The sequence below is a fragment of the Bubalus kerabau genome, chromosome 21, assembly GCF_029407905.1.
Source record: "Bubalus kerabau isolate K-KA32 ecotype Philippines breed swamp buffalo chromosome 21, PCC_UOA_SB_1v2, whole genome shotgun sequence".
Lineage (NCBI taxonomy): Eukaryota > Metazoa > Chordata > Mammalia > Artiodactyla > Bovidae > Bubalus > Bubalus kerabau.
The window spans coordinates 45,938,781-45,957,136 of NC_073644.1; the positions used below are offsets into that span (position 1 = coordinate 45,938,781).

At 53.7% G+C, this 18,356-nt stretch overlaps 2 protein-coding genes across 2 annotated transcripts; both read left to right on the plus strand.

The window, feature by feature from the left end:
* Positions 1-5,157: 5,157 nt before the first annotated feature.
* On the plus strand, positions 5,158-16,139 carry CIDEA (cell death inducing DFFA like effector a). Its single transcript, XM_055559031.1, has 5 exons — positions 5,158-5,224; positions 10,782-10,926; positions 11,781-11,927; positions 14,839-15,020; positions 15,747-16,139. The coding sequence occupies exons 1-5, from the start codon at positions 5,187-5,189 to the stop codon at positions 15,892-15,894; spliced, it is 660 nt and encodes a 219-aa protein (XP_055415006.1). The 5' UTR covers positions 5,158-5,186; the 3' UTR covers positions 15,895-16,139.
* A 662-nt stretch (positions 16,140-16,801) lies between these two features.
* LOC129636034 (translation initiation factor IF-2-like) lies at positions 16,802-18,080 on the plus strand. The gene is made up of 3 exons (XM_055559309.1): positions 16,802-16,862; positions 16,979-17,310; positions 17,447-18,080. Exons 1-3 carry the CDS (start codon positions 16,802-16,804, stop codon positions 17,915-17,917), a joined length of 864 nt encoding a protein of 287 aa, XP_055415284.1. The 3' UTR covers positions 17,918-18,080.
* Positions 18,081-18,356: the final 276 nt, after the last annotated feature.

An 18,356-nucleotide genomic window follows, 5' to 3' on the forward strand; every position in this document is an offset into this window, starting at 1 on the left:
ATTTTTTGAATTTCTGTTTTTGATACTTTAGCCATGTCAGTGGAGTTGAATTGGCCCCTCTGTTGGTGTTTCTCTTCTTTTAAGAATCCTCCATAATTAAGTCTGTATATTTACACAGAAGCAACTGAAGAGCATTCTGAACTACTTTTTTTAAATAACTGACCAGTTAATATTTGAATTAGTAATTCATACATGTGGTTTAAGTTAAAAGGTACAAAATTCACATTGTGCCAAAAAGCTAATAGATAAAAATTAAATTTCCTTTCTGCCTCTGTCTCTCATGTCCCTAGTGAGGCAAATGCTGCTAATAGTTTTAGAGCAACTTATGATAGGTTTTGTGTGAACCACCCTGGAGATGCTGATGGGGGCCCATGTATGAGTGTGAGTGTGTGTGTGTGTGTGTGTGTGTGTGTGTATATATGTGTCACAGGTGCAAAGCACGGTCTGCTATTATGAATGATTCCTCGCTCCTTCTAAGAATCCACCTAAGACATTACAAGCCACGCCTAAGAACACTTGACAGGCCTGATTTAGGTCTGTCCTCCCCCATCACCTAATAGAGGTGATTGGATAACCGAGTTTTAAATTTATGCAGAAGTGATAAGCTTTTTTCTTTGTCTTTTTGGCAATATTTATTGACCATTTCATGAGATCTATATGCCAAATGGGCTTCCCAGGTGGCGCTAGTGGTAAAGAACCTGCCTGCCAATGCAGGAGACACAGAAGACGCAGGTTCGATTCCTGGGTCAGGAAGATGCCCTAGGGAAGGAATCCACTCCAGTATTCTTGCTTGGGAAATCCCATGGACAGAGAGGCCTGACCGACCACAATCCATGGGGTTGCAAAGAGTCGGACAAGACAGAAGTGACTTAGGACATACACACTCATAGGCCAAATGAGTTTCAAAATTGCAAATTTTATAAGAAAAAGGTGGAGGGGCTCAGGACGCTAATAATAATTTGGATACAATTTCTTTAAAAGCAAAAAAAAAATAAAACACTGCATGTAGTATGTCTGCTGAATGCAGTCTGCGGACAGCTGTGTTCCTGCTGCCCTTCTTTATCTTCGTCAGGAGGTTTAACATCATCTGCTCACGTGGAGATCCCACTCTCGCAGGCTGGCTTCAGGGATAAAGAGGAAGGTGGAATCCTGGGTGCTCCCATAACGATGCAGAGCAGGTTCAGACCCATTAACACAATTTGGTTTTTTACAAAAGCCGCCCTCTTTCTGAATTCTTGACCACTAAATCAAGACTCATCGTTTAATGAGTGCTTGCATGCTAAGTTGCTTCAGTCGTGTTCAATTTCTTTGCAACGTTATGGACTGTAGCCCACCAGGCTCCTCTGTCCATGGGATTCTCCAGACAAGAACACTGGGGTGGGTTGCCATGCCCTCCTCCAGGGGATCTTCCTGACCCAGGGATCAAATCTGCCTCTCTTACGTCTCCTGCATTGGCAAGGGGGTTCTTTACCACTAGAGCCACCTGGGAAGCCCAGTGAGTGCTTCAGATCAGATCAGTCGCTCAGTTGTGTCCGACTCTTTGCGACCCCATGAATTGCAGCACGCCAGGCCTCCCTGTCCATCACCAACTCCCAGAGTTCACCGAGACTCACGTCCATCGAGTCAGTGATGCCATCCAGCCATCTCATCCTCTGTCGTCCCCTTCTCTTGCCCCCAATCCCTCCCAGCATCAGAGTCTTTTCCAATGAGTCAACTCTTTGCATGAGGTGGCCAAAGTATTGGAGTTTCAGCTTTAGCATCATTCCTTCCAAAGAAATCCCAGGGCTGATCTCCTTCAGAATGGACTGGTTGGCTCTCCTTGCAGTCCAAAGGACTCTCAAGAGTCTTAGGAATTCACAAAGTGAGAACTGCAAACATGGACTCCATTGACTGCTCTAATGTATCAATAAATCTTCCTGAAGAGTCAAAACAGTCCTTTCACACTAATCCTTTCTGTCTGGCCCATGCTGCAAGCAGGCTTGGGCTGCCCGACCTTGGAAAGACATATGCTTAGTTCAGTGCTGTTTATACACATGAACAAAGGGAAAGTGCTCAATATTCATCAAGCAGAAATGTTGAATACAACCTGTTATCTACGTGCTGTGATATGTATGCTGTGTTAAGAGTCTGAAGTCTATCAGTGTGCATTAAATATGACTGAGGTGTGAAGCACAACACTGCATATAATACGTGTAATACAGTACCATCTGTGTAAACAGACCATAAGCAGTGACACTCATGTGTGTATTTAACCACATAGAAATGATCCCATGGAAGAACTCAAGTGAGGAGGCAGGCAGAACTCAGGTAAGTAAGGAGGCGGGCAGAACTGGTGACAGTGGCCTGGGAAGACCTCACCTTATCTGTAAGGTTTTAATATAAACACCTCACAACGACAAGGTGTTTGTGTTTTACTTAGAGAGTTAAAGTTTCGCTGAGACCTTTGTGGGAAGCGTCCAGCACCAGTTTGTGTACATGTGTTGTGGTGGTGCTGGCCCAGCTCCGCTCTGCCCTTCCGCCCACTTAAGAAAGACCAGAAATTAGCCCCAAAACACAGCCTTCTCTGGGCCCTTTCTCTGCAGAGAAGTCAGCAGAAAAGCACATCACCTTTGTTCCTACATTTGGAAGAAAAGGAAACGTCCACACCCAGAAATGACACAACCACACGGAGAGGAGAGTAAGGTGGGTGGGGTGGGCAAGGCAGGCCCGGGGGTAGGCCGCAGATGAATCCTGGTCCCCAAAGAGGGGCTTCTCGGCCCATGGACCCCTCAGAGGGCCTGGGTATAGGCGTTTCTGAGGGGACGCTGCAGTTTGCATTGATACTATATTTAAGGGTCTGGAGCCCCCAAAGGCTGAGAACTGCTGCCCCAAGGTCTCAGTGAGTGTCATGGGCATGAGTTGTAAGTCAGCCCTGGGGTCTTCACACTGGCTACAGACTCCATGAGGTTGCGAAATGGAGGAGGACTTCTGCTCCTAGTCCAGTTGGGGAGACAGTTGTCTCGACTGAGGGCTGTTGCACAAGCTCCCGCCCCTGTGGCCTTACATTACAGCCTGACCTACTGTCTCCCAGCCAGGCCCCGGGCGGATGGGATGGCCAGTCCAGGGCCTCACCCCACCCAGCGGCAGGGCTGGCACCCGGGGCCAGCTCCACCCCTCCTGGCTGTGGTTCTTCTGTGTGCAGAATTCCCACAGAGAAGCCTGCCCAGCTCCCGGACCTGCTTTCCTTGGCAGTCACTGGACTGTAGGTGTGAGTTGGGTGAGGCCCCGTCCACGGTACTGCTGTGCCGATTCTCCCCGACATGGCTGCCCAGTGGGCACTCCCTGACCCTGGCTCCTCCAGATCCCCCCACACCCCCCATGTCCTGGTGTACCCCTGCCCCTCCTAAAAGAGCACAGAACAGCCCCCACCACACACAGCTCCCCACCCTCACTTGGCCCCATCTCCAAAGTCCCTTCCAGGGCACTTTAAGGTAGAATTCACACCTTTGCCCCCTTTGAAATAGGCCTTCACGTGTTGCTGCTGCCATAGCATCTTGTTCACTCATTTGCTCACTAACAGGCCTTCACCCTCGAGGCCCTGGGAGTGAGTCAGTGAGCTGCTCCTGCTGCCTGGCTGCTTCCATGTTCGAGGCTCCTGTGAACTTGACCCTCACTACTCCAGCCTGGGCCCGACACACCTGGACCTCAGGCCTGGAGGCCGTGTATATGCACAAGGCAACAGTGATCCCAGGGTCCGGGGAGCTCAGTTGTAGACTGAACATCAGGTGCAGTTGGGAGTCATTTTTATTTCTTTCGGAGAGAAAACATCACTGTTTCCTGTAACAATGTTCTGGTTTCTTCAGAGATGCAAGTTGAAGCATTTGGGGTTCAAATAAAAATACAGATAAAAAACAAGCAATTATGTCAAAATATTAAAGGGTGGCTGAATCCAGGCACTGCATATAAAGATGCTCATGGCATGTTCTGTCTATACATCTTTATATTTGAAATTTTTTGCAATAAAACATTTTTTTAGAGTCTAGTTGAATTGAACTGATTGGACCCACTGTCTCATTGTCAAGCTGGTGTCCAGTCCAGTGGGGCTGCTCCGACAGAGTGCTGGACACCAGTGGTTTATTATGAACAACAGAGTTTTATTGCCCAAGGTTCTGGAGGCTGGAAGCCCTAGATCTGGACCAGCAGGGCCCAGTTCTGTTGACACCGCCTCCTGGTTCACGGCAGACAGTCCCTTCCCTGTGTCCTCAGGAGGCAGAAGGGGTGAGGGAGCTCTCTTAAAAGAACAGTAACCCCATCCATGGGGTAACTGGCCTCATAACCCCATCACCCACCCCCCACCCAGGCCCACCTTCTAAAGCTAGCACACTGGCCATTAGGAGGTCAGTACATGAGTTGTGAGGGGTATACAACATTCAGGAAACTGGCAGGGGGCGAGGTTCAGATGGGGCTCTGGGCTTGAACCCCTGTCGTCCGCCAAGGCTGGAACCCCGCAGGCCCCAGGGACGCCAGGACTCTGGAAGGAGATTGCTTTTGGCCCCACACTTCCCTCGGTGACACCATGAGCCTCGGGGCAGGACGGGGGAGGAAGAGGAGGAGTAGGAACTCGGAAAGCAGGGCCAGCTGTGCAGGTAACGTGAGTCCGGGGAAGGAGGCAGAGGTCAGGCGACGGAGGTCAGGCGACAGCGCTCTGGGAACCGACTCCGCGCGGCCCGGCTGGCAGCGCGCCGACGGGGGCCAGTCACCCCGAGTGCAGGCGGCGCTGGACAGTGTCGGCCGGGTTTCTCCTTCCGAAGGGTCAGGGTCAGTGCCCCACCCGCTAACCCGCTCTAGAGAGTCGGCTTCGCAATTAAGAGTCGGAACAGCTGACAGCCCGGCCCCTCTGAGGTCTGACCCTTTCCGGCAGAGCATCCCTTCCCACGTCCCGTGTCCCACATCCTGGGCCGCACCCGCCCCTCCACTGCAGAGGCTGCGCTGCCGGCGTGGCAATGTCCCCACTGACCCATCCGACAGGCCGATCGGCGACCCTCGAAGGCCCAGGATATGGCTGGGCTCCGGGTTGGCGGCGGAACGGCTGTAGGGTACAAAGCTCCGCAGCCCGAGGGGCGTGGACCTGGGCGGGGCGAGCGGTGGCGCTTTAAGAGGCCGGAGCGCCGGGAGGCCGGCCGGGCGGGGACTGACCGTACTGAGCGATGGAGACCGCCCGGGACTGCGCCGGAGCCCTGCTCAGGCGAGTGCCACGCTGGTTTGCGCCCCCAGCGCCTCGCATCCCCCTGGCGCTCCCGCCGCCTCGGGGCCCCTCGTCTCCCCGCCCCCCGGGGCCCCCAACGCCCCGTGTCCCCCTGCGTCCCGCGTCCCTCTGCGCGGCCCTGCGCCCCCAGCCCGCGCGCGTCCCCTCCCGCGTCTCCGGCCGCCCCAGCGCCAGGTGCGGCCCCCACGTGCGCGGGCTCCGGGAACAGATGAACATGGGAGTGTCTGAGCCGCATCTCTTGCCGCCGCGGGAGCAGAGGAAGCGGGACCCAGGAGACCCCCGGCGCGCGCGGGGCCAGGCTGCTCCGGGTCCCGACCGTGGCGGGAGCCAGGGCTAGACGAGGGGCGCCGGTGGGACGGCTTCGGGGTGGCCAGCTCACTCCTCAGGGCCGCGCGGGCTCTGGCACTACCTGATGGCGCTGGCTGAGCTCTCGGGTTTGTACCGCGGAGTTTGGGGGGAAGCAGTGACGCTGCCGCCGAGGCCGGGCAGGGGATGCGGGGCAGTGGTAGAGGTGCCGGCGGACCCCGGGGCCTCCTCGCCCGCCTCCCACGCCCAGTGACCGAGGCCCCCATCACTTTTCCTTCTTGGGTTCGTCTTAACGTCCAAAAACCCAACCCACTCCTCCTCTGTAAAATCCTGACGATCCTGGTGGCAGTGACTGTAGATTTAAGGGAGGGAAATGGCAACCCACTCCAGTGTTCCTGCCTGGAGAATCCCAGGGACTGGAGAGCCTGGTGGGCTGCCGTCTCTGGGGTCGCACAGAGTCGGACAGGACTGAAGCGACTTAGCAGCAGCAGCAGCAGCAGCAGCATGCTTCTCTGAAGATCCTTAAAAGGCCGGAGAAGCCCTTGAATGCCTTTTTTTTTTTTTTTTTTTAAATTGAAGGATAATTGCTTTACAGAATTTTGCTGTTTTGTGTCAAATATCAACATGAATCAGCCATAGGTGTACATATAAATACAGGTTTCCCCAGGTGATTGGGGTGAAGGGATTGGTGGGTGAGGCAGTAGTGTGATCTGTGAGCTTCTGAACCTGGGTTCTTAAAAGGGGCTTCCTGCCATACCCAGGGTTAGAGAGCTGCCACAATGGAAGGGGAGCTGTCTGGCTGGGGCTGTCTCTTTAAAATTGTGACCCCAGGAAGGTGAGAAAGACTTTTTCATGCCTCTTTACTCATGTGGTTTAGACCTAAAGGAAGGGCCCTGGTTTTTTTCCTGGTTTCTTCCTCTTCCTCCAACTCCACTCACAACCCTCCCCCGCCCCCAATCCCACTCCTGGGGTAACAGACACTGACAGTTTGGAGTGCATCCTCCAAACGTTTCTCCCAAGGACCTCTCCAAGGTCCTCTGGGCACTGAGCTGGTGGGCCAAGTTGTAAGGACGACAGGAGCATCAGTTCCTGGCTGGTGTGGCCTGGAACAGGAGGACAAGGCAAGACCTGCAAGATTAAGGCTGCCCTTGCCCTTGCTCCTGACCCTACAGCATCAATCCCAAACCCAAAACGTCTCTGTGAGGAGGAAGGACTTGCTTCTGAAGTCTTGCTTCTGCAGTTACTGTGCAGATGATCTCATGGGGAAGGACTGACTGCTTAGCCAACCCTGAGTGCGGGGCTCTGGGCAGAGGACCACCCTGGGGACACACTGTCTCCAGGTCCTGCTTCCATGCTGAGCTGCTCTGATTCATGGGACCCCACCTGCTTCTGCCCACCTGTAACACTTGCTGAAAGGAAAACTTGCATCCTCTGCCTTCCTTAAAGCTATATCTAGGCTGCATGAGACCCCTTGGCAGGCAAGGTGACTGCTGGACTTCTGTTGCCTGGTGGTCCTGGTAGAGTTTTCCTAACTCTGTCTTTTGTTAGTAAGTACCTGCATGTTGCCAAGGCAGGAACCTAATGTTTTTTTTTTTTAACATCAGACGTGGGTAAGCAATGATCTTAACCCAGTCATTAGTTTGTTCTTTGTCTGTGATCAGGAGGCCTTGGTGGTAATGGAAGCAGCCCAAGGTCTCCTGGCCCAGCTCCGGATGCCCAGGATGTCCATCCCCACAGTGTGTGTTGTCACAGACACAGTCTGCTCTGACTTTGTGTCCTGGCAACGATAACACACACACTGAGATAGTTACAGAGCTCATCTCCATTGCACTTTGTGCAGAGTAGCTGTTTGGTCCTCTTTCCTTGAACAAAGAACTCTAGGTTTTGAATAGCTGACCTTTGGGACAAATTTGACCAGTCTTGTAGGAGACACAAGGGAGGAATTGACTTTTCTATGGTTACTGATGCTTACTCCTTTCTGGTCTAAACTCACGTTAGTAACATTCAAAGTGTACAGAGACTTCACGGCCATGTGCTGGATGTGCTTTCTAGCCAAGCTTTTTTTTCCCAGAGTGGGGGTGGGGTGGGGTGGGGGTGGGGTGGCGGGGCTCAAGGCACATTAGGAATGGCCACAGTCCTGCCAGGGAGCTCCCAGTGGGTCCCCATGTCCCATGTGTTGCTTGTCACTGGTCAGGCATCACTGGAGGGCAGGAAGCCTCTTTGGGGCCAACACTGCTCTGCTTCCTGCCACAGTGAGATCCCCCCACCCCGAAACACTGTCCCTCACCTGCTGTCCCTACAGTTCTTGGAGGCCCTGCCAGGCCTGATGGATGCTTTCCAAGGCCTGTCCCTTCTCTGCCATCCCACAGCTGGGGTCGCACTTTCCTTCCAGCACTGTCCTGTCACCTGACTGTGGGCACAGGATCTGTCTGAGCTTTATGACTTCCCATGGACCCTCCTTGTCCACCCGACAACCTGTTCCTGGGCCCCCTGCTCTCCCCCAGTACTTCTAGAATAAACACCAGTTCAGACGGCAGCCTAGGAAGATGCCATCTTATGACCTGGAGGCCCAGCTTTGCTCCACTGCAGTGGAGTTCACATCCATGGTCAGCCAGTGCCCGTTGCTCTATTTCCCACCTGTGTGTGTTACGGTCTCCTCTGTCCCTCCAGGAAAAGGTAGACTTCCCTGTCCCTTCAGTTCTGGGACCTGTGCCCCTCCATGATTTTCAAGAATCTTCCATAAAGTCTGACTTCTCTTATCTTGATTTCCCTGAAACAATATTATTTCCTTGAAGAACCTGTTTCCTTGTTTTCCCGTGTCCTGAGCCTTTCCCCTTCCTGTTTCATGTGATTACCTGCACCTTCCTGGGGATAAGAGGGTGGCCAACATGACGTGTCATCAGAAGCTGGACTCTAAGACTTCTCAATGCTTCTGGGACAATGTTGCTGTAGGAGGTTGGGAGGCAGGACGGGGCTGTTTGGCCAGTGACACAAATGATCCCACCAAGAAGACCAGACTGAGTTGGATTAATGTGTTGCTTTGTTCATGTGGCTGGTTGAGCCCGCTGTGCACTTAGCTGGCGCAGAGTAAGCACCTGGTGTTGGTTGAGCCTGTTAGGTGTACCTAAGCCTTTTCTCAACACTGACCCAGTTCTTGGTTGGGAAACGTAAGGATTAAGGACAGCAACAACTGGACGTCCTCCTTTATCACAACTGGCGATCTCAGAGCAGTGAGGAGGGAGGCCAGCGCTTATCTGGTCAGTAGTTAGAAGACAATGAGGACTTTGTGATGGCGGAGCGAGGTCAGCGGATCACTGGTGCTCACAGAGGTGCAAGCGTCTGCAGAGATGAGGAGATTTGGGCCCTGACTAACTGGGTCAGAGCTGTCAGGCCCACAGTGTGCACTGATTCCCCGGGGCCGGGTTCTGAGACGTGAACTTTGTCCTGCTATTTCTCTGGTTGAGCCTGAGCCTTCCAGTTCTCAGGAACAAAGGAATGGGTTTGGGGGGAGGGAGGCTCTTGCTGGGAGGCCCAGGGCTCTTCTGCACTAGAGGAGGGTTTCACCAGGGGGCGGGAGGGTGGGAAGGGCATTCCCCCCACCCTGACCCTGGTGACCCTTCCCTCTGCCCTGAGCACCACCCCCCACACCCAGCTGAGATGTGAGCTTGTGTCCTGATCAGGCAGTGAACCTGTTCCTTTCTTCGCTCCTTACAGCGAGCTGGTTTTCCATCAGGTTGAGAACAGAGCTGGATTTCAGCTGTAAAGCATCATGTGGATTACTCTCATTGTCCTGTTTACCGGGTTCCCCAGAAGGGAGAGCACCAAGCAACTTCCCTGCAGCATCACCCTGGCAGACGTGGGCCCCTGGTTGTCAAGTTGTGTAACTGAGGAGCCTGTGTAATCCCCCAGAATGGGGGCAGAGGTCCAGAAGCCATGTGCCAGGCCCTCCACTGGGTTGGCTCGGGCCTGGACTCCCTCACTGGGCCGGCCTTGGTCTGGAGGAGAGCTGCGGAGGGACCAGTGACCAGGCCCAGTCTCCTTGCAGCTGTTGTGCTGGACACAGGCTGGGTGGTGACCCTGGAGAGGAGCCAGGGCTGTCCTCCTGGCAGGCAGCTCTCCCTCACCAGCTCCAATTAATGTTTATTGCTTAAGATGAAGTTCAGAAAGATTCTTTATTAACTGGATGACCTTGAGAAATCACTCTGAGCCTTGACTTTCTTACCTGAGAAATGGGGTAATACTTTCCTTGTAAGGTTATAATGAAATTAGTTGATATATCTTAAAAGCCAGCATGCTGCTGGCCATGGCAGGTGCTTAGGTGCCTTCAGTCACAAGGCACAAGCCTGACACTGGCCAAATAAGCTTCAGACCAAATCCTTGCTGGCAGTCTAGGTAAAGAGGCTGTGGCACAGGTTCCGGCATGTCAGGGGAGGGGAGGGGCTTCCCACACAGCACCAGGCATTTCTAAGACGCCGGTGGGGTGCCCGAGGATTCAGCTCAGTCTCGACCCCATCTACCCAGAGACAGTGTCTGATCCCACAGGGTATGGGCTCAGCCCCACAAGACTGCACCCTGCCTGCACTGTAGATGCCAGTCACAAGTCCAGATTGTCACCTTTGTCTGTAAGGAAAGTCCAGTCTAGCTGGAGATATAAAATATAGATAGATAAATGACTGACATATGCAGAGGTGTGTATGAAAGTGAAAGTGTCCATCGCTCAGTCATGTCCCACTCAGTGTGACTCCATAGACTGTAGCATGCCAGGCTTCTCTGTCCATGGAATTTTCCAGGCAAGAATACTGGCTGGGTAGCCATTTCTTCCTTAGTCTTACTGTACAAATCTATAACTCTGTGTGTGCCTGATTCTTTAAGTCTGTTCAGCTGTTCCATGGCCTCAAGAAATCATTTACTTAGGCTTTTCAACTCTAAAGCCAACGTTTGCAGAATATTATCCTTATTTCTCCTTTGAGTTTGGTGCCTTCACCTTTCCTTCTCAGTTATCACGAGGGCTTTGAATGTTCTGGTAAAACAGGTGTGATGATACTGTGTTTGTTAATTTTACATATTTGTTTGTTTCTTGGGTATCAGGTACACAATTTTTAATCATCCCCAACCATTGACTTCCTTTCTTTAGGTGCAAATATTAACCTTATTTCCATGTACTTTAAACCTCTCGTTAAAGACTCTTTAAACTAACCTCAGTTGGCTTTCACTTGACCCTTCTTTCCAGGCCCCTGACGTTTATGGGGTCGCAGACAAAGAAGGTGCTGTTCACACCCCTCATGCATCCTGCTCGCCCCTTCCGTGTCTCCAACCATGACCGGAGCAGCCGCCGAGGGGTGATGGCCAGTAGCCTACAGGAGCTTCTCAGCAAGGTACCCCCATGAGCCACGAGGGCCCCCAACTCACAGGGTCTCGGGGACAAATAAGTGCAAGACAGGGAGCTTGGGGGACCCTACCAGGGTTAAAGGGAACATTGCTGTGTCCCTGTCCTATACAGCACTTAGGTACAGAGATGAGAGCCCTCAAAATAGCCATTAATGGGGAATTCCTTGGTGGTCCAGTGGGTAGGACTCTGAACTTTCACTGCTGTGGGCCAGGGTTTGATCTCTGGTCAGGAAACTAAGATCCCACAAGCCCTGTGGTATGGTCAAAAATAAAAAGAAAATAAAAATATTTTTAAAAAATAAGAAGGAAACAACCATCATTTGATAATGTGGCTTTAGTTTCTTGACAAGGGAGAATATAAGAGGCACAACTTTAGAAATCTGGTTTTGGTTACATAGGCCAGGAACCAATTGTTCTTAATCTAAAACAGTGTCCTCAATCACCAAATAAGGAAGAATCATAGACTTTCACCAGAGACAGGACCTGAGCATCCAATATGCTGTCTCTGAAGAAAGAGAGACACGGCTCTCTAAGCATCATGGACACAGGGTCGTTCTTTTTATTTGTCCAAATAAGCAAGACATTTTAGAAACTGAATATTGTCCACTGTAATTCCTTACCTCACGATGTTGAAACCTCTGAAGAAGTTAGGTCCATTCAACTTTTCAACTTCTCTTTTCCAAGCAAAGTCTGAGTTATAGACACCAGCCAAGGTACATCTTTACCATTTAGATCCTTAAAGTCAGCCAACACTTTGGGGACCATGACTTAATGGATGCCACTGATGGGTCCAAATAGAGTCACTTCACCTGGTGACGCTGGTGTGTTCCGTCTGACCTAGACCCTGGATGCACTGGTGGTCGCCAGCCAACTGGTCACCTTGGTGCTGGAGGAGGATGGCACTGTGGTGGACACAGAGGAGTTCTTCCAGACCCTGGGGGACAACACACACCTCATGGTCCTGGAGCAGGGGCAGAAATGGACACCGGTAAGTGTGTTATCTGGGCGGCAGCTGGGCAGGCTGCTCACCTGGGTAAGTGCGGTCCCCACTTGGGGTTGACTGGCTCACTTTCTGAATAATTCCTCTGTGTTCACCGGGTAACTGGATCTGCTGCTCTCCAGGGATGCTTCTAAGTGTTTCTAGGAAACGTGGCATCTTTGCAAACCTGGACTGTGTGATTTAGAGCCAGTAATTCTGAGGGTCAGGCTTCGGCCAGTGAGAAGCTGCAGACCCTGTTAGGGCATGTAGATCTGACCTGGATCTCCGGAGGCAGTGAGATGATGAAATTAGGGAGGTATGTGAGGGTGTGACATAGTGTGACACAGTGAGTTAGATAAGCAAAGAAGTGGCATAAAGGGTTTTATTTCTGAGAAAACTATAGATTATAAATCTTGAAAAACATTCCCACCATAAAACACCTAAACATGTAAAGCATAATATTCAAACATCTTTTTGTATGCCTAACTGACCTTCCCTGGTGGCTTAGATGGTGAAGAACCTGCCTGCAATGTGGGAGATCTGTTTTTGATCTGTGAGTCAGGAAGATCCCCTGGAAAAGGGAATGGCAACCCACTCCAGTGTTCTTGCCTGGAGAATCCCGTGGACAGAGGAGCCTGGTGGGCTATGGTCTATGAGTCGGACATGACTGAGCAACTAACACAACTGACCTTCAACAAGGGGAAATCCTCAGAGGTCAACATTCTATGGGAACCAGAATCCAGAGGCATAAGCAGGTGCCGAAATTGGTATCTCCCCTCTGGGCAGCCAGTGACCCCAGCGCTGCTGGAGGCTGGGCAGATGGCCACCCACCGCTCTCTCCCGAGCATTTGGCCTCAAGCTTCCCCCCGAGTCTTTAGAGTCTGCTCAGTTTGAGACCACCCAAGCTGAGTGTAGTTTACAGAAATCAGGGACAGAGATTATTCACTGATGCTCATGACCTAGCTGGTTCCTCCCTCCAGCCCCCATGACCCATATCCTCATCCCCAGAACCCAGGAACTTGTCACTTTACATGGCAAAGGGGAGTTGGCGGGTGTGATTGACTTAAGTATCTTCATAGGAGTGATGACCCTGGATTACCTGGTTGGGTGGTCATCACAGGTCCTTGTAAGAGGGACATAGGAGGGCCAGTGAGGGCGGAAGCAGGGAGCAGTGACAGGAGGATGGGCCAGGGGCTGAAGGACATGGGCAGCTCTGTCCTGCCCCAGCAGGACAGCCCATAGTTCATTCAGCACCCCTGACCCCCAGAACTGTCAGAGCATCAGTCTATATCTTCACTCAGCTTGTGGCCATTGGTCCTAGAAGCCCCGGGACACTAATTCAGAGGGGAGGGGTCTTTTCTGTTTGTTCTGTGAGATGCTCTTCTACTTAGTGGGGGAGTTGGTTGCCACATAACAGGTTGAAGCCCCCAAGTGGTGGGCACGGCAGTGGGCACTGAGCTGCAAGTCAGGGTGGTGACAGGAGGCAGTGGACAAGAGTGGCACCAAAGTGATGGTTCTTGGGGGCGGGATGTTTCTCCATCTGGTAACAGTCTGGTTGATGTGAGTCTTAACACGGGATCCTACGTGTCTGGACTGCCTTCCTTCTGAGGTCAAAGGTCCTGTCCCACTTGTAGGAGCTTCTCAGTGAGGCCACTTGGATTTGACTTGGACAGAACTTCCCAGAAGTATCCACCAGGGGGCTCCCTTCTCAGTCCAAAGCTTTGGTGCCCGTCAATCCCCCTTGAGGTATCTTGGGGGTGGGCAGGGCTGGGGGGTGGTGATGATGAAACTCTTACCCCCAACCACCCAGCCCACCTCACCCCCCTGCCGCCATGGTTAGATTCCGAGTTTGGGGAGGCACCTTGATTCTGACTCAAGACCAAGGATGCTGGCAGAGATCAAAACTTTAATGCTTCAGAGAGGAGCTGTGTCCAGAACCCCCTGCCTTGAGTCAATTTTTAATAACGTTTCCTAAACAATGGATGCACCTCTTCCGAGGCAGCAGGACCTCATGTGTATTAGTTCCTGAGCTGGGACCATCATGTGTCCAAGTTGAGGGGTGGGGAGAGAAGAGAGGCGCCAGCAAGAAGGGTTTAGGTGCTTTTAGGGGGGTTACAGTTTAACTTCAAATTTACTAGACTTTTGTCAGTGAATTTAACACTCAGAGCCCCAACTACCCCCAGGTCCCAAGGTTTATGAAAGTCATTCCTCTATTTGCATCCTGTGCACTACAGGACCGTGTGTGCAGCAAACCCACCAGAGGTGTGCCTGGGACATGGCCCTGGGACAGTTCTCTCCTGTTTTTTCTCAAAGCTTCTGCAGGAAGACCATGTGAAAATGCTGTTTATAAACCTGGGATTTCAGAGGTCTCTGACCTCTCCCAACCCCAAGGGTCTCAAGAGAACTGAGAGTGAGTCTGCTAAGTGTCCCCAAGAGGTCAGCCTTCCTTCAGGGCAGGAAGTAGAAATCAGGGGACGGCCCTCACACCAGCCCTGGTTGGCCATAGGATTCTGGCATTTTCCGTGGCCACCTCTCATATGGTGGAAGAGTATGCCCGCTGGTCAAATGTACTGTGACACTGTCATGGGCCCATCCACATCACCAGGCAGCCGCAGTGGCCTTGGGGGACCAGGGTGAGTGCGTGTCCACCACAGATCACTGGCACAACTGTCCACTGAGCCCTGGACCCTGAGGCCACACCACACTCACCCCCAGTCCCTGAAGAGACCTGCTGGAGGAGGTGACTTCTTATGGGTTTGGACCCTGTGGCCGCAGAAGCACCCTGACTGGCTGAAAACATTCCTCAAATAGTTAGCAGCTTATTCATGCTTAGATTTTAAGCAGACAGGAAAACCCAGCACTGCAGGCCCTGCAGGTGGCAGCTGGGATGCACTGCAGCTTCTGCCCTCCCCACCCTTAGGCTGGCCACCAAACCCCAGCCCGCCGGCCGCCTCAGAGACGGGGCATCGCGAAAGTCACCTTCGACTTGTACAAGCTGAGCCCCAAGGATGTCATTGGCTGCCTCAACGTGAAGGCCACCATGTACGAGATGTATTCTGTGTCCTACGACATCCACTGCACAGGGTTCAAGGCCATGCTCAGGTAACGCACCCGGGAAGGCAGGGTCTGGACACAGCTACTGCCCTTCCTCAGCCCCTTGAGCCCTGGCCCGACTCGCACTCGTGTCGTCATAAAAACTTGTCACACCACAGACTTATTCAGAAAACTGAGACTTGAGCTAAAATACATAGTTTTCTCCAAAGACCGTTAAGTCCAAAATGGAACAAAAACCCTGTATAAGAAATAGAAGAACCAAATTCCTTTTAAAAACTAGGGTCATGCATTTAAAACCTTATTTCTCAGCAACAAGGGCTAAATCCAGACCCAAGGAAATTCTGACCTGGTTGTGCTGTGCGTGCTAAGTCATTTCAGTCGTGTCTGAATCTTTGTGACCCCATGGACTGTAGCCCACCAGGTTCCTCTGTCCATGGGATTCTCCAAGCAAGAATACCCGAGTGGGTTACCATGCCCTTCTCCAGGGGATCTTCCCAATCCAGGGATCAAACCCAGTTCTCATGCATTGCAGGCCGATTCTTTACCGCCTGAGCCACCAGGGAAGCCCAAAAATGCTGGAGTGGATAGCCTGTTCCTTCTCCAGGGGATCTTCCTGATCCAGAGATTGAACCCAAGTCTCTTGTGGCTCCTGCAATGCAGGCAGAGTCTTTACTGCTGAGCATCAGGGATGCTCCTTGTTGTACAGAGTAGCCCCCAAACCTCGATGAGGACTTACACACATGGTTCTGTTACCACTGACTCCCTCTGTTACAGGAGCCTGCTGCGGTTCCTCTCTCACGCTGCCCAGGTGACTGGCCAGTGTCTGGTCCACATGGGCACCTACATGCTCCGAGTGCTGGCTGAAACAGAGGAGCAGGCGGTGCCTGGCTCGCGCCCTTGGAGAGGGATCAAGAGAGGGTAGGGGCACACCTGGGAGGTCAGCCAGCTTTGACCCAGCCGGTTCCTCTAGGGTATGAATTTGGAAAATGCTGTGTTCCCACCACGTATCACCTGCTCAGGAAAGAAAACGGGCCTGAGCGACTATCAGGGACTGGGCGGGGGTCCCTGGGGTGGTGGTACCTTCGGTGGGGGCTAGGATGGCAGGATCCAGGGGCTGCACAGTGCCTTCCGCTCCACAATAAACCCATCAGGAAAGCTGCTATGATACACGTACTTCTTAGTCTCCTTCACCTCAGGAAGTTTCACAGACGCTGAATCAACCAGAAACTCTCCGCCAACAAAGGCAATCGCTCTTAAGTCTCTATCAGGAGTCGGTGCCGCGGGGACAGTAGGGTCAGAGATTACAACCGGGCTCCTAATGAGCCCAGAGACCGGAAAGCCTGCGGGCCTCAGTCTTCGGAGAATAGGCTGCTCTGCCAGCCTTTCCTGAACACGAAGCTGCTGGAAATGAATCCTGATCAGGGTGGGCGTGGCCGAGTCAGGCGAGGCCCCAGGCCCCATCACGTGGTTTGGGAGGGGGCAGTGCGGCTCTCGGGAGAAATGGGGTGGGGGTGGGGGTGGGGGGGCTGCTGCACCAGGGGATCCGCACGTGCCAGGTGCCTTCATTCTGCGGTTTTCCTCCTGAGAACCGCTGGCGCGGAGGCCTGGACCCCTCCTGTCTGAAGGCTCAGGACAGTGGGAGGCCCACGGCTCGTCCCAGAACCTCAGAGCCGCTTGCAGTCAGACCCCTGGGCCGGGACTCGTGCCCTGCCCTCATCCTCCCATCGCATCCCGGAGCCCCTCCGTCCCCTGCTCCCCGTCCACCGGACCTGACTCCCACCCTTTCTCCACTTCACACGCGGAGCAGCGGGGCCGGCAGCCAGGACTTCATGCCGGGGTGGGGCGGGGTGGGGCGGGATGGGGGGGGGGTCGATGGAGGAAGGGGCAGAGGTAAAGGAGTTGCCGCCTTATTCCTGGAAGGACAGCCTCTTTTTTCAAACTCAGACAAAAAAAAAAAAAAAAAAAAAAACGCAGGCATTTCAGGGTCCCGTCCTTCTCGCTGATAGGGGAGACGCCACCCCGTCCGCGGGCTCGCCGCGCGCTTCCCTTACAAGGAGCGCGGCTGGAAGCCCTTCCCCACGGTCCGGGCGGACGGAAGGGGCGTCCCCAGGCCTCCTGGGGCGAGACGGCTCCCGGCTCCCAGCACCTCCGCCAGGGGCCGCTGCTGCCTCCCCGGGTGAGACGGCGTCACTTCCCGGGGATTCGGCCTCCAGGAAAGGGACGGCCTCACTTCCAAAAAAGGAATTTTCACTCAGCGCCCGGTTCCTTGACTCAGCCGCCGCCTGACTCAGCGCCCTTTCCTCTCCACATCCAGGGCTCCCGGGCTGTTCTAGGAGAGGTGTGTGTGGGGGTGGGGTGGGGGCGTACTCTACCCCCAGCCCAACCCACCCCGCGCCCAGACCGGCCTCAGGGCTGCAGAGGTGGAGGGGCCGGACACCACGTCGCCCTAAGCGGTCCTCTCGACACACTTGCAGCATCCTCAGGACAGTCGCGGGCAGGGCCGGGTCCCAGCTGTCCGGCTGTCACCACCTGCCGTGGGATTCCTTGGGCTGCTGCTGCCCGCCAGGCCTGGCCCAGGATGCAGATGGTCGCATAAAAATAGTCAGGGGCCTGGAGGTACCACTTCGCCGGCTGTTCTGTTGAGCGGAAGCCAGATGAGAGGGTGGGGAGGGCGGCCTGGGGCGGCTGCATCAGAAGTGGGCGGTGGGGTGGGTTGTTCACCCGATTGGAAAGCCTTGCGACCCCTAGCCCTCCGGGGAAGGAGCATCTCACCGGACGGTTCTCCTGTTCATCACTTTCCAATCAACCCCACTGCACCTGAAACGGGTCATGTCAGCAGAGCTGCGGGTGCTGGCCCACCACCAGGGTCAGGAAGCCAGGGTCCAGGCAGCGGTTGCCAGTCAGAAGCCAGGAGAAGATGTTCGACCGGCAGCGGTTGTACCTGAGGCAACACACCTGGGAACTAGGAGAGGGTAGGCTTCGTGTTCAGTATTCTAATCCCAGTAAAATGAACTTAAAAAATAAAAGAAGCTGGAGTCAAACGTGTGGCTGAGGACGGGTTACCTGATTTCCTCACCTGTGCAAGAGTGGATGCACCTGCCTGGACAGGATGATGGGTGCACTTGTCAGCCCCTCCCAGGACTGGGACAATGGGCACAGACCTCTGTCTCTCCCTGGAGTGGATGAGTGGGCCAGGGAGCAGGTGTCTGGGGTGGGGGTGGGGGGCACACACACATTTAGCAGGGAAGGGCCATAGCGTGGGGTGAGCTGCTGGGGTGGGTGGAGGGGGATGCTTTCTGAATCTGGGGCCAGCGGGCCTGTGGGCGCGGCTGCCACTGCATTCCTGAGGACAGCTGGGACAGCTGAGGGGGGAGGGGGGAGTTG

Bases quoted from the DNA above. Each gene is read 5' to 3' on its own strand.
- CIDEA (XM_055559031.1), top strand. From the start codon at position 5,187: ATGGAGACCGCCCGGGACTGCGCCGGAGCCCTGCTCAG. The intron at 5,225-10,781 runs GCGAGTGCCACG...CCTTCTTTCCAG, and splicing joins TGCGCCGGAGCCCTGCTCAG to GCCCCTGACGTTTATGGGGT. The intron at 15,021-15,746 runs GTAACGCACCCG...CCTCTGTTACAG, and splicing joins GGGTTCAAGGCCATGCTCAG to GAGCCTGCTGCGGTTCCTCT.
- LOC129636034 (XM_055559309.1), top strand. From the start codon at position 16,802: ATGCCGGGGTGGGGCGGGGTGGGGCGGGATGGGGGGGGGGTCGATGGA. The intron at 16,863-16,978 runs GTAAAGGAGTTG...TCTCGCTGATAG, and splicing joins CGATGGAGGAAGGGGCAGAG to GGGAGACGCCACCCCGTCCG. The intron at 17,311-17,446 runs GTGTGTGTGGGG...ACACACTTGCAG, and splicing joins CCCGGGCTGTTCTAGGAGAG to CATCCTCAGGACAGTCGCGG.